The 14,756-nt window shown below is 47.1% G+C and overlaps 1 protein-coding gene across 3 annotated transcripts; it reads left to right on the forward strand.

Moving 5' to 3' along the window:
• Positions 1–206: 206 nt before the first annotated feature.
• UTP15 (UTP15 small subunit processome component) lies at positions 207–14,243 on the forward strand. Of its 3 annotated transcripts, none has more exons than XM_029069415.2 (13): positions 207–323; positions 1,680–1,866; positions 2,261–2,353; positions 2,451–2,635; positions 3,909–4,087; positions 5,688–5,813; positions 7,779–7,914; positions 10,119–10,203; positions 11,123–11,275; positions 11,781–11,882; positions 12,597–12,730; positions 12,890–12,948; positions 13,824–14,243. In XM_029069415.2, the coding sequence occupies exons 2-13, from the start codon at positions 1,777–1,779 to the stop codon at positions 14,054–14,056; spliced, it is 1,575 nt and encodes a 524-aa protein (XP_028925248.1). In that variant the 5' UTR covers positions 207–323; positions 1,680–1,776; the 3' UTR covers positions 14,057–14,243. The 3 variants fall into 3 exon arrangements, with proteins under 3 accessions (XP_028925248.1, XP_028925261.1, XP_028925254.1); XM_029069428.2 differs by lacking the exon at positions 207–323 and adding an exon at positions 1,318–1,420; XM_029069421.2 differs by lacking the exon at positions 207–323 and adding an exon at positions 1,326–1,434.
• The last annotated feature ends 513 nt before the right edge of the window (positions 14,244–14,756 follow it).

Raw genomic sequence — 14,756 nt, forward strand, 5'->3', positions numbered from 1 at the left:
TGGGGAGGGCGGTGGGTCTCCTCCGCGGAGGGGGGTCACGTGGGCAGGGGGTGGGTCTCCGCGAGGGGAGGGAGGGTCACGTGGGAATGGCGGTCGGTCTGCGAGGGGCAGGGAGGGTCACGTGGGGAGGGCGGTTGGTCGGCTCCGCGCAGGGGGGGTCACGTGAGGAGGGCGGGTGACGTCAGTTTCCGGCGACGGGCGCGTCAGGGCGCGGCGGGGAGGACGGCGTCCTCATGGCGGGCGGCGCGGGGTGGCACGTGAGGGGCCGTCGGTGAAGCGCCGCCGAGGACGAGGAAGAGGAGAAAGAGGAGGAGAAAGAGGAGGTGAGCGAAGATCCTGCCGCCGGCCGGGCCCAGGGCCGCCTCCCGGAACCCGCGGGGCAGTCGGAGGCCCTGGGTTCTAATCCCGCCGCCGCCGCCACCTCCCTGCTGTGGGACCTGGGGCAGGTCGCTGCCCTTCTCGGGGCCTCAGTGACCTCCTCCGGAAAATGGGGAGGAAGGCCGGGAGCCCCACGGGGGACAGACTCACTACTCTCCATCTGCCCCAGCGCTTAGAACAGTGCTTGGCACGTAGCGCTCAACAAATCCCATCATCATTATTATGATTGGGAAGCAGCGCGGCTCAGGGGAAAGAGCCCGGGCTTGGGAGTCGGAGGTCATGGGTTCGAATCCCGGCTCTGCCACTTGTCAGCTGGGGGACTGTGGGCAAGTCACGTCACTTCTCTGGGCCTCAGTGACCTCATCTGTAAAATGGGGATTAACTGTGAGCCTCACGTGGGACGACCTGATGACCCTGGATCTCCCCCAGCGCTTAGAACAGTGCTCTGCACAGAGTAAGCGCTTCACAAATACCAACATTAGTAGTAGTACCGACTCTGCCAAATGTCTGCCGTGTGACCTTGGGCAAGTCACTTCACTTCTCTGGGTCTAAATGACTTCATCTGGAAAATGGGGAGGAAGTCTAGGAGCCCCACGGAGGACAACTTCATTACCCCGTATCACCCCCAGCGCTTAGAACAGTGCCCGGCACCTAGTAAGCGCTTCGCAAATTCCTGGGCAAGTCACTTCACTTCTCTGTGGCTCAGTTACCTCATCTGGAAAATGGGGATTCATAATAATAATGTTGGTATTTGTTAAGCGCTTACTATGTGCCGAGCACGGTTCTAAGCCCTGGGGGAGACAACACAGGGGAATCAGGTTGTCCCACGTGGGGCTCACAGTCTTCCTCCCCATTTTACAGATGAGGTCACTGAGGCACCGAGAAGTGAAGTGACTTGCCCACAGTCACACAGCTGACAAGTGGCGGAGCCGGGATTCGAACCCATGACCTCCGACTCCAAAGCCCATGCTCTTTCCACTGAGCCACGCTGCTTCACCTGGGACAACCGGATAGCGTCGTGTCTCCTCCAGAGCTTAGAACAGTAATGGGCACACAGTAAGCGCTTAGAAAATAACATTATTATTATTACTATTATTTTTCTACAAAACAGTTCAGGACATGTCACCGCACTCCTCAAAAACCCCCAGTGGTTGCCTCTCCACCTGCATCAAACAAAACTCCCGTTGGGTTCAAAGCACTCTACCGCCTTGCCCCCTCCTACCTCACGTACTGAGGTACTTTGAGTACTTTCCCTCTCACCTACCGAGGTACTGAGCATTAAAACTTCTTTTATTTTCCAGATCTTTCCAAAGGACAATTACAATAATAAAGAGAACTGGATTTGGAAAGATTTTCCTCTTTTGTGGGAAAAATTAATTGAATGCATGAAAAGAAATAATGGCTAGCTATAAGCCTGTAGTTATTCAGACCTATCCAAAGCTTGGTGAAAAAATCACCCAGGATACACTGTACTGGAAGAATTTTAAGGTAAGCACGTAAATTGCAGAGGAAAATTTTAGTTTTGTAAGATCCTTGAAGGCATGATTGGGTCTTTTATGTACTCTCCCACACCGCTAGTGTAGTGCTCCACACATAATGCATGCACAGTAAGTAATCTAGAGCATATTTATTTCATCAATATTTTGATAGTTAAATTAGATTAAATTATTAATTAAGGCACAGTTAAAACAATGACTAAATAGATGGTTTCTCCTCAACACAAAATTATATCCGTTCTATTCTTGTCATATTGTAAAAAAAGGCTGTTTTGAAATTTGAAATGCAAATTCTGTACCTCATCTTCAAATAAAACGTAACCACAGCCTCATATTTCTGCAGGATGACCAGTGGGACTATTCTAACCTTGCACTGTTTTCCACAGACTCCAGTTCAGATCAAGGAATTTGGCGCTGTGACCAAAGTAGACTTTTCCCCGTGCTCTCCCTTCAACTATGCTGTCACAGCCTCTTCTAGGGTGAGTTGAGCGACGGCCCTCGGCTCCTTCCCGTTCGTTTGAACCGTTGACCGGTGGCAGGCAAGAAACATTCTTGTGCTCTGTGTCCCGTGAGCAGATCCACATCTATGGCCGCTACTCCCAGGCACCGATTAAGACGTTTTCCCGCTTCAAGGACACCGTGTACTGTGCCACCTACCGAGGCGACGGCCAACTGCTTGCTGCCGGCGGGGAAGAAGGGGGCATCCAGCTGTTTGACATCAGCGGGAGGGCCCCTCTGAGAACATTTGAAGGCCACACAAAGTAAGGAGCTTTCCACACAAAGCAGGGAAGCAGCGTGACCTCGTGGCAAGAGCCCGGGCCTGGGAATCTGAGGCCCTGGGTTCTCCTCCCAGCTGCTGCCATGTATCTGCTGGGTGACCGTGGGCAAGTCCCTTCACTTCTCTGTGCCTCGGTTCCCTCGTCTGCGAAAGGGGGATTCAGTGCCTGCTCTCCTTCCTTCTGAGATCGTGAGCCCCCTGTGGGACCTGACCATCTTGTATCTTTCCCAGCGCTTATTACTCTCCCAAGTGCCTAGTACAGCTCTCTACACAGAATAGGTGCTCAGTAAGTGCCATTGGTTGATTCCCAGAGGACTGGGCTCCTGCCACAGCTGAATTGAAATTCACTAGTATTTATTGAGCGCTTACTATGTGCAGAACACTGTACTAAGCGCTTGGAATGTACAAATCGGTAACAGAGACAGTCCCTGCCCTTTGACGGGCTTACAATCTAATCGGGGGAGACAGACAAGAACAGTGGGCAATAAACAGAATCGAGGGGAAGAGCATCTCATTAAAACAATAGCAAATAAATCAGGGTGATGTACATCTCATTAACAAAATAAATAGGGTAATGACAAAATAAATAGGGTAATGTCACAGGGATGCCAGCAACAGTTGATGTGTGGTGGCTTTGAGAATGTTTCCGTGACGTGCCAGGTCATTGAGCTGTTAATCGGGCATACATGGAGCACAGACTAAGTAGCTTGACATGCAATGGGCTTCTCACAATTGAACTGGTCCTTCTTCCCCCCGCCCCCCACCACACCGGCTCTTTCTTTTCCTGCAATCCTGTCTATCCCTTCTCTTCATCAACATCATTTAATGAGCGCCTGTTGGGTGGAGAGCATTGTAATAACCATTTGAAAACAAGCCAAAGCGAAGGTCCAGATCCCTGCTCTTGGGTAGCTTATAGTCTTTTTGGGGAGAGCTGTCAGTTGCAGTTCCCTCACTAGTACTCAGTCAAATGATTTTTTCCGTGACCATTAGACAGTGCTAGAAACTCATGACTATCAGCAGCGGGTGTCAAGCATGGTACCGCAGCCTTGGAGAAACTGTTAAGATGTTTGATCTCTGCCCTCGATGAGCTTATATTCTAATGTGAGAGATGGTGGCTACAACCTAGTGAATTTGTGGGTGCTGACAGAATTTGGGTAAATACAAAACTCAAGTGAATAAGCCATTAACAGATAGCAAAGTGTTTGAATGTGAGAGAGCCGATCATCTGCCACAGTATGTGATTTTTTTTTTTTCAGAGCGGTTCACGTAGTAGATTTTACAGCTGGTGGGTACCGGATCCTCTCTGGAGCTGATGATTACACGTCCAAGTTGTGGGACATTCCGAACGGGAAAGAAATTACGTCCTTCAGCGAACATACGGACTACGTGAGATGCGGCTGTACGAGCAAGGTGAACGACGACCTCTTCGTAACAGGTTCGTTGGCGTCTAGGAATGCTTTTCCAGAATTGCTAATCTTGCACTGCGTGCTTTTACAGTTCAGTAAAGGCGGGCTTGTTGGGCCCTCTTACTGTTTAAATGGTCTCTTTCCATCTTTTCCCTTTCCCTCCTACCTTATCGTCCTTCTCGTCCCTAAAATAGTTTTTTTTTTTTGACTTCTACCTTCAGTCTCTGTGGGCTGGTCAGTTGCCGTCAGAATCTGAGTGGGTGGTTTGGCTTTGTCCACCTCAGTGGCAGTGGTATGTCGGTGTAGAAATGGTTTAGAAGAGAATAGTGGTCTAGATAGGACTACTGAAGCAGCTTGGCCTTTTGGAAAGAGCACAGGCCCGGGAGTCAGAAGGACTCGGGTTCTCATCCCGGCTCTGCCTTTTGCCTGCTGAGTGACCCTGGGCAAGTCAATTCACTTCTGCGCCTCAGTTACCTCATATGTAAAAGGCTGAAAGCCTTCATCCCCACGTGGGACATGGACTGACCATTCTGATAGTCTTGTATTTATCCCAGCACTTAGTACAGTGCCTGGTACATAGTAAAAGCTTAAAGAATACCTTTCAAAAAAAAAAAAAAAGCAACAAAACCAGTATTTTCAAAGCCTTTCTCTTCAAGCCCTCACCTGGTGGGAAGTCTGGCAATGTTGAAGGAGGAACTGTACAAGGTAGACAATGCTAACTAATAGTAATTAAGGTATTTGTTAAGCGTTTACTATATGCCAGGCACTGTACTAAGCACTGGGGTGGATACAAGCAAAATGGGTTGGACATAGTCTCTGTCCTGCCCAGGGCTCACACTCTTAAGAAGAGCGTGAAGCTTCTTGAAGAGAAGCAGCGAGGCTCAGTGGAAAGAGCCCAGGCTTGGGAGTCAGAGATCATGGGTTCTAATCCTGGCTCCACCACTTGTCAGCTCTGTGACTTTGGGCAAAGTCACTTAACCTCTCTGTGCCTCAGTTACCTCATCTGTAAAATGGGGATTAAAACTGTGAACCCTACGTGGAACAACCGGATTACCTTGTATCCTCCCCAGCACTTAGAACAGTGCTTTGCACATAGTAAGCGCTTAATAAATACCATCATCATCTTATTCTGCATTTTACAGCAGAGTGAAGTCAGGCGCAGGGAAGGGAAGTGACTTGCCCAAGGCCACAAGGCAGAGAAGTGGCAGAGCTGGGAATAGGATCCCTGACATTCTGACTCCCGGGCCCGTGGTCTAACCATGACGCCGTGCTGCTTCTCAAGAGCTAAAGAGAGCACCACCCAAATATGGGCACACAAGAGTAGTAGTGAAGTTATTGGAGCGGACACAGGATGGAAAGCGCCATACTAAGCATCTGGGGAAGTCCAACAGAAGCATCTGAGGCACCTTCCTTGCCCCCAAGGAGACTTCGTGTTAACCCATAGATACCTGTCGATGGTGGTGACCTAGCTACATGGCTGCAAGCCTTATCATTTGTTCATCCAAGTGGTCAGGCACCCTTTCACTTCATCAGAAAAAGAGTTTCCGTCTCCCCTCGCGATTCTGGTGCTTGGGTCTGCTCTTTTTCAATGAGACAATGAATCACATGAAACTTGACCCGGTGTTTCAGGTTCGTACGACCACACCGTGAAGATGTTCGATGGTCGAAGCCAGAAGAGCGTCCTGACCATTATGCACGGGCAGCCCGTGGAGAGTGTCCTACTTTTCCCGTCTGGAGGTCTGCTGGTGTCAGCAGGTATTTCAAACATCTCGTCGTGCACTCCCCCATTCTCCCCAGCCCCCCGTCGTCCCCACCTCTCTGGACTTCAAAAACACAAGTCTGGGACATTTGGCCCAACATTCAGCTCCCTTACTGTGAGGGAACGACTTTGTGACAGCATGGACGGCACGAACTTTGAGGTCATTTCCGCAGGCGGTGGGGCAGGTCGGAAGATAGCAGACAGGTTTGGAGGCGATCGTCCAGAGCAGGGTACTAAAGGGAAGGACATGCGGAAGATGGCACGTGGTGGGTTCCCAAGGGGTGAGGTCACGGAGGCAACGGTTCCAGCAGATTGCCAGCCTGTTGGACTCGGCTCCCTGGTGTGACCCAGGATGGCATCCTTGGGTTATAGAGCTCGCTTCCCTCAGGCTGTCGCCTGAGTGACCTCTTCCTCTTGGGCATCACAGAGTCGGAAATGAGCAGGGGAGGTGACCGATGGAGTAGGTAGTCCTCCTTAGGGTGGGGCCATGAAGCTGAAGTTGTGGCCCATCCTGCTGGCTCTCCCCATTCTCTGGGGGCACAGGGTGGTTCCCGCGGGGCCTGGGTCAGGGCCGGTGGGGGCTGAGCAGATCCACCCCCACGTAGATCTTTAAGACTTCTTTTTTTTTGACCTTTCTTTAACCTGCCTTTCCGTGCCTGACCGAGCACCTTTAAATCCAGTTGCAGGCTGAAATGTGCTTGTTTCTACGGGATGAAAGAAGTGCTAGATAAACTAGCCAGTCCTGGAATTTTTGTGGAAATTGCAAGTATGCAAGGCAAGACGACTTGTTTGCAGAAAGTGGATGCTTCTACAGAATTTGGAATTTAGTTCTGGGCTTGGGTAGAAATATCCACGTGCATATTCTAATTTATTTCTGTTGACTGCGTCCAAAAAAGAAATTCTATTAGTGCCTCTGTAGGGTTCAGTCAATCATGAGAAGCAGCATGTCTTAGTGGAAGGAGCACGGGCTTGGGAGTCAGAGGTTGTGGGTTCTAATCCAGACTTCGCCATTTGTCAGCTGTGTAACTTCGGGCGAGTCACTCTCTGTGGCTCAGTTACCTCATCCGTGAAATGGGGATTAAGACTATAAGCCCCACGTCAGACAACCTGATTACCTTGTATCTACCCCAGTGCTTAGAACAGTGGTTGGCACATGGCGCTTAACAGATACTATTATTTTTATCATTATTTACTGAGTGCTCACTGGGTGCCAGAGTACCAAACTAAATGCTTGGGGAAGTGCAGCATGATAGTGTTGGTAAACATGATCCTTGGTCACACACAGCTTACATGTTGGGGCAGACATTGAAATACATTACAGATAGGGGAAATTATAGAGTGTAAGGATTCATACATCAGAAGTGTGGGTCTGGGATGCAAATCACAGTGCTTAAGGGTAACACAGCCAAGTGTGTAGTCGACACAGGAGAGTGAGTAGGGGAAATGAGGACTGGGCTTTACATTAGGCTTTTAGGGACAAAATTCGTCGGTCGGCACTACGTGCCTGTGTGCCGATCGATAGGGACGTTCCATGGCTTCCTTTGAACTTGAGAGCCTTTGAAGGAGTAGGTTATTAGATGAGACTGACTCTCCTCATTTTTAGACTGAGTTTCAGACGTAGTTCTTGGATTACGTAGGGGTTGTGTTTCTGAAGCGCCTCTGTTACAGGGCATTTGTGATGGAGTCCTTACACCTAGGCAGATGCCACCCAAGAGCCCAAAACCATTTCTTCAATGCTGCATTTTGCTGTATCTAGACACACATTGTGGGAAGAATGTTCCCTAATTCTTCCGTAGCGTTCTAGCCAAGTCGGTTAACGAAAACAGGCTCTGTGGTAGCACTGAGTGCATTTTCTCTCTGTTAACTGGGTTTTAGGCTTTGCAGGCAAGAAACCCTGTGCTTTTTATGGGGGTTACAAATGTCATAATGTTTACCTTACATTTCATTCTTCCCTTTCATAGGAGGTCGTTACGTTAAGATCTGGGACATTCTAAGGGGAGGACAGTTGCTAGTGTCTTTGAGAAACCATCACAAAACAGTAACATGTTTATGTCTGACCAGCTCTGGACAAAGATTACTCTCCGGCTCACTAGACAGGTCAGTATCTGCCATTGCGAATGTGCCTCAGTATTGCTTTCCTGTCGACGACATTGTTATCCATCCGCGGTTACTGGAAATGAATTCGGTTTACTTGGAAAAATACGTTCAAGAACCCAGTGAAAATTGGAACCAGCTCCCTGGGAGTTATTTTCTGTCTTCTCCCTCAAATGGATTTTTTTTTTTTAATACAAAACCACTCGAAGTATTGTATTTTGGAAATATTCAGTAATGGTTCTCTCCCACTACTAAATAAAACTGGTTCCCTTTGTTCTGAGAGCTCATCCTGAGAGGGGGCCATGCTAAGTCAATCAATCTATCAAGGGTGAGATCGCCCTGTTTTGGCCATTCAACAAACGACTTAATAGATAAAAATTGGATGTAAATGTCTTCTGCTATGATTCCTCTGGGCGACCAATCCTCTTGACATAGTCAATTTTTGAATTTTTGCTCATAGCTCTTGGTGGTGTTTTAAGGCAAAAAGTTGTAGCAAGTAGATGTTACCTGTCTACCCTCTTTGCCTCTTCCTGTTCCTAACTGGGTCTGTACATAGGAATAGGTTTTTCTGATTTTTGCATTTTTTCCAGTCCATTTCCTAAAGATTTTTGATCTCCGATTCAGCTAATGGTTTGTTTAGAGGTTGGGAGATCCTTTAGTTTTCCTCCTTCGCCTGCTGTGAGACCATGGCCCAGTCTGTGAGACTAAGTGAAGCAGTGTGGCATAGTGGAAAGATCATGCACCAGGGAGTCAAAAGGACCTGGATTCTAATCGTGACTCTGCCCTTTGCTAACTGTGTGACCTTGGGCAAGTCACTTAACTTCTGTGCCTCAGTTTCCTCATCTGTAAAATGGGGATTAAATCTGGTTCCCTCCTGTTGGACTCGTTCCGGCCTGTTTGTCTTGAGTCTACCCCAATGCTTAGTACAATGCTTGGTATATAATAAGTGCTTAATAAATACCATAATTATTGTTAGTATTACAAGTCACTTTTCCTCTCCCAATTTTCCTCATTGGTAAATCTTGGATAAGAGACCAGCTCACTCTTTTTTGTTAGATTGTGATCCCCATCTGGACACAGACTTTGTCTCATCTGATTATCTTCTATCTGTCCCAGCACTTAGCATAGTGCTTGGCACAGAATATGTGCTGAAATACAATCACTATTAATATTGAAGCAGCATGGCTGAGTGGAAAGAGCGTAGGCTTGGGAGTCAGAGCTCGTGGGTTCTAATCCCGGCTCCACCACTTGTCTGCTGGGTGACTTTGGGCAAGTCACTTAACTTCTCTGTACCTCAGTTACCTTATCTGTAAAATGGGGATTAAGACTGTGAGCCCCATGTGGGACAACCTGATGATCTACTCCGGCGCTTAGAACAGCACTTGGCACGTAGTAAGTGCTTAACAAATACCATGATTATTATTAGGAATCAAATGCTGACTTTAAAATGCTGTTCAGTTTGAAGAATAAAATAGGTTCACATATAATTTGTTGGCTTTTTAAAATTGGCTTTCAAAGTAGTTTTTTCTGCCCAAAACCTTTTCATTAACCTCTCCCAGACTTACTGGTTTCTTAGTGATGACCTATCTGGTGATTGGGGAATGGACACAGGACAGAATAACAGGAAAATGAATTAATATGTTAATTTTCTTTTTCATTGTGATATTAATCACTGCAGTTTGACAAGAACTATGCTAAACTCTGGGATAGATGGAAGACAATAAGATTAGCCATATTTCCTGTCCCACACAGGGCTCACCACTCAAGTGTGGAGACCAGGTGTTTTATCCCTATTTTCCAGATGAGGAAAGTGAAGCATAGTGAAGTTAAGTGACTTATCTGAGTACTGGGCCTGCTTCTATATCTTGTGGTTTTCTGATTTTAAGGGAAGGTCCTTATCTGAGAAATAATTGTAAAAATTGTGTATATTTTTGAAATGAAAGGACTTTGGTATGCAGAGTTCTTTAGCAATGAATAACTTCTTTGAGAGAATAAAATTTAGTGGCCAGTAGTATTTGAGAACTTACTGTTCGCAGAATACTCTCCGAAATGCTTGGGAGACTACCACACAAAAGAGTGGGTAAACCTGTTTCCTGTCCCCCATTTTAAAGAGGTATCTTTTCTGTTTCGGTATGATTCTAGAGATTTTATGCTTGAGGCAGGAGAGTTCCAGAACTTTTTGGTCATTAAACTGCTCTTCGTTACAGGCATGTGAAAGTGTACAGCACAGCCTCATACAAAGTTGTCCATACTTTTACCTATGCGGCATCAATCCTGAGCCTGGCTCTGGCGGTATGTCACATTTAAGACTTTGTTCTCTTTTTTACTTTATGCATTAACTGTCATGCACAGTCCTGTCTTCATGTGAATTATTTCAGTGTTTGTCTCCCCTGCTATGCACTTCCAGTTTATTGCATTTCTCTCTTGCCATTTGAGCAGTTTCCATAGCCATCAGTGTGGGTTTGGCAGCAGCAGCAGCAGCTGAGATATCTGAGTGCTTAGCTCAGTGCCCTGGCCAGCCATGTGGCAGGCCTCTCTATCCCCCTCCCTTCAGCTCTGAATCCCAATTGGCCCTTCTTTCCCTTACTCTTCCGCCAGTCCTTATTGAGTGCCCACCGTGCATGGGACACTACTTTAGCCCAGTACACCCCAAGCACTCTTCCGACTAGGATGAGCAGTGGTCCTCCGGTCCATCTGACCCACGTTTTGGGTGAAGGAGAGGCCTGATTTAAAAAAGTACAGGGGAAGGGTCCTCTGCTCTCAGTCCGCTCCCCCACATTTCAAGGGGCCATCTTTTCCTTTATGTCCTTTTGCCAAGTTGAGCTTTCACAGTGGGCGACTGTATATAAAAATTGCTCCTAGAACATAGAAATGAACTCATCCCAAAGTGCTTCGTGAAAAAGCAGAGCCTCAGTGCTACCCTCTATGATTAGAGGAGCAATTGGTTTGAGCCTCACATGCATTCTTAATTACCGTTAAGGACATTGACTCACCACATTCACTTGGTTAAAGGAAATGAGAAATCAGTATTCCTTTTTTTACCATCCCCTTATATACGAAAACTAGTGACTACTTCCAAAACCACCCTATAGGCAGTATATTATGAGGTGTAATAAATCACCCCTGTTGAATAGATAAGGGAACGCTATATAGGTTTCAACCCGGAGGACCGTTTGGATCTGATCAAGTTTCCTGGTGTTGTTAATTGTAGCCCAAAGATGAGACTCTAATTGTAGGGATGACCAATGGAGTGCTGAACGTCAGACACCGAAAATCTGAAGTCAAAAAGGAGCAGCACTCTTCCTGGCGACGGAGGCCTGCTTATCGAACTTTTGTGAAAGGGAGGAATTATATACCGAAACAGGTACTGGCAATTGAGGGAGGGAAGAAACTGGAAGAAACTTCAGAGTCTTCCACCCCCATTTGTGGCTTCGATGCCCATCTATCTCATTTTGCAAGCAGGTTTTATTATTAAAGGACCAGCCTCTGAAAATTAGTAGACTGGTCTCCCTAGTCATTAATCTTCTTGCCCTGTTTTGTCTTCACAATTTTCTATTGGCATTGTAAAATAGTTTTTGTTTTTGAAAAAGGCAGTAAGATCCCGAGTAATGAAAATTAAGACTAGGGTTTTAGGATTTCTTTTGCTTTGCCCATGAAAGACTGATGACTGCCCCAAGGTGTTCATTGAATTTTGACTTGTGCATCCCCCCCCTTTTTTTTTTAATTGCCTGACATCCCTGTGCTATGCTCCAAAGCCAGGGGATTGGAGAGGCAGCCGGCTATGTGAATGCCTGTTAGGGCATCCTTATGGAAAACATTGCAGTGTCCTTTTGTCAGGATTTTTTACTCACTCCTTATTACTCTTTTAGGCCGACTTTGTGGTTCAGAAATCATCAAAACAGTTCCTGAAGATGTACGACAAAGACCTGAAAAGCTTCCAGGTCTCTAAGGCTCTTGACAGAGTTATTCAGGTAAGAAATCCCTTTTTACTTTTCTCGTCTCCTGGAGAGTACTGTAATCGAGGACCTTGGGATAAAAAGAGTTTTCAAGGTAAGCAGTTGAAACCAGAATAGGTATTGGGATGTGTTTATAGGAGCCCTGACATTTAGAGAAAGTAGAATTTTGATGTGAGTTTGGGTAGTGAACTCTTAGGAGAAACCCAAGAGGATCCAGATTAGAGCAATGCAAGAGGTTCTTGAAAAAATTGGAATGTTTAGTGTGGAGAGGAAAAGGTGAGGACCGCCATCTTCCAGCAAGTTAATAGCATTTACTGAGCAGAGCACTTTACTAAGTTCTGGTAGGAGTACAGTAAAGTCAGCACACATATTCCCTGCCCTCAAGGAGTTTACAGTCTAAGTGGAACAGCTGGAAAGCTTCACGATGAATGTACCAACCCATTCTCCTGGCACTTGGGGACCCATCAGGGAGACGTTGACACAAAGTAAGGCAGGAAAGATTTTGGTTAGACAGAAGGAAATAATCTTTTGACTGTCAGGATGTTAAATCATGCACTTAAACTACCATGGGAGAGGGTGGAGAGTCTCCATTCTGCTGGATCTTTAAAGCTGAAAGAGGCAGCTGTTTGTACTGGATGGCTAATTCGTGGATCCAACGACCTTGCGGTTGCTGTTACCGGTCTGTCCCGATTCTAAACCCGTCACAAATCTTAAACCTTTTCCTTGTAGTTCAGAACTAAAAGGAGGCATCCGGAATCTGCCGTTGCCATCATTCAGGAGTTAAATCGCAGGGGAACTCTTGCAAACGCCCTGGCAGGCCGAGATGAGCAGCAACTCAATAAGGTTCTCCACTTCCTACTCAAGTACGTGAGTCCTTGCGTGTGCTTCTGGGGAAGTCCCGGCTTAACCCCCAACATACTCCAAGTGGCTTTGGGTTTGAACTTGTTCCAGCGGTTGTGTTAAAGACAGTCCTGGTAGGGTGGTCAACTCTTCATTTCTGATAAAGACATTTTCCTCTGCAGGCATATAATTGAGCCCAGATTTACCCCAGCCCTGTTAAACGTTGCAGAATTGGTCGTTGGTAAGTTATAGGGGATGCTGAGAGTGGGTTTGGGTTTTTTCTTTTTTTTCCCTTCCCTTCCCTTCCCTTCCCTTCCCTTCCCTTCCCTTCCCTTCCCTTCCCTTCCCTTCCCTTCCCTGCCCTGCCCTGCCCTGCCCTGCCCTGCCCTGCCCTGCCCTGCCCTGCCCTGCCCTGCCCTGCCCTGCCCTGCCCTGCCCTGCCCTGCCCTGCCCTGCCCTGCCCTGCCCTTCCCTGCCCTTCCCTTCCCTTCCCTTCCCTTCCCTTCCCTTCCCTTCCCTTCCCTTCCCTTCCCTTCCCTTCCCTTCCCTTCCCTTCCCTTCCCTTCCCTTCCCTTCCCTTCCCTTCCCTTCCCTTCCCTTCCCTTCCCTTCCCTTCCCTTCCCTTCCCTTCCCTTCCCTTCCCACTGTAAGCTTGCAGGCAGGGAACATGTCTACCAACTCCTACATTGAACTCTCCCAAGCTACATTGCTCCGCACACAGTAAGCATTCAGTAAATACAAATGATTTGATTGTTTCATATTTTCGAACCATTTCAAAGAATCCAATTCAAAACTCCCAAGAAGATTTTCTCTGATTATTCCCTAAACTTTTCATTAGAGTTTCTGTGAGGAGGCCTGGAAAGCTGGTTCTTTCCAGTCATGAGGTATGGCTTATAATGGCCCAGAACGAACGTTAGCATAGTATATAAATTATTTTAAACTCAAACTTTTCTACTGCACATTTTCAAAGTCCAAAAGTTTTTTTCACTGTTTTTTTAATTCTTACTGCCTTTTGATAGTTCAAGGTCCTTAGTGCCGTTATTTAATAGTGACAGTGCTGACCAACATGCCTGGAAGAAAAACCTGGGCCTCTAATGAATGTGTTTTCTCCCCCAGACATCTACCTGCCCGTGGCTGGAGTGTCCTCCGTCGTCGACAGACAGTTTTTCCAACTCCAAGACCTTCTCGAGAAAGAGATTGGCTACCAAGAGGAACTTCTGGAAGCCTTGGGGATGATGGATATGCTCTTCGCTACCATGATGAGGAAACCAAGCACTTCTATAGTGGAGAACAAGCCCAACGGCATTTCCGGGGAGCAGGAACACGATAAAAGCAATGTGTCTACCTGACGCCACGAATGGCCAACATCATCACTGGACTTGAGCCCAAGAAGTATTTGAGAGAACTGTTTTGTGTACTGTGCTGGTTTTCTAAGTACGACTTCTTCCTCGAAGAAGTTCCCAAAATGATGGTTTAGAAGAGAGACTGAGGGGATTCATGATGTTGGGGAAAATAAACCCCAGTTTTAAGATGCGGCTTTCCCATGTTGTTTCTTGAGCCTCGGGTTTCCAGTGAATGACATCATTAGTTGGGAATGGGCCCTGAGGTCTTGTGGCCTAGTCCCCTGCTGTTGCCTGTGTTGTGCATTAAAATTTTCCAGATGAGTTAAGATCCCAAACCTACTCATTGAAAACTTCATGCCTTGTCCAGAGTTGGTGGATGAAGCAGAGTGACATTGGGTGATCATCCAAAGGAGAGGATTTCCTTTGGAAAGTCCAAATGGCATAAACTCTGGGGGGTGTCTTCCAGTGAATTTGGAGCTCTTCCCATAGAGTGGAGGTTTTCTTTCCAGTACAAGGCTAACTTTCACTTTCCAAATGGTAGGGGCCGCGAGCTGCCAAGGCAGCTCCCCACTTCCCTAATGCCTAGCGGGTGGTCCGCTGCTCCCCTTAGAAAGCATCAGTCTTGAGGGACCGGGAGCCAACTCGTTGAGGGCTTGGAAACTCCTACCCAGCTGCAAAGGGGAGACTTGGTTCACTCTACAAGAAT

This window comes from Ornithorhynchus anatinus, chromosome 1, assembly GCF_004115215.2.
Source record: "Ornithorhynchus anatinus isolate Pmale09 chromosome 1, mOrnAna1.pri.v4, whole genome shotgun sequence".
NCBI classification, from domain to species: Eukaryota; Metazoa; Chordata; class Mammalia; order Monotremata; family Ornithorhynchidae; genus Ornithorhynchus; species Ornithorhynchus anatinus.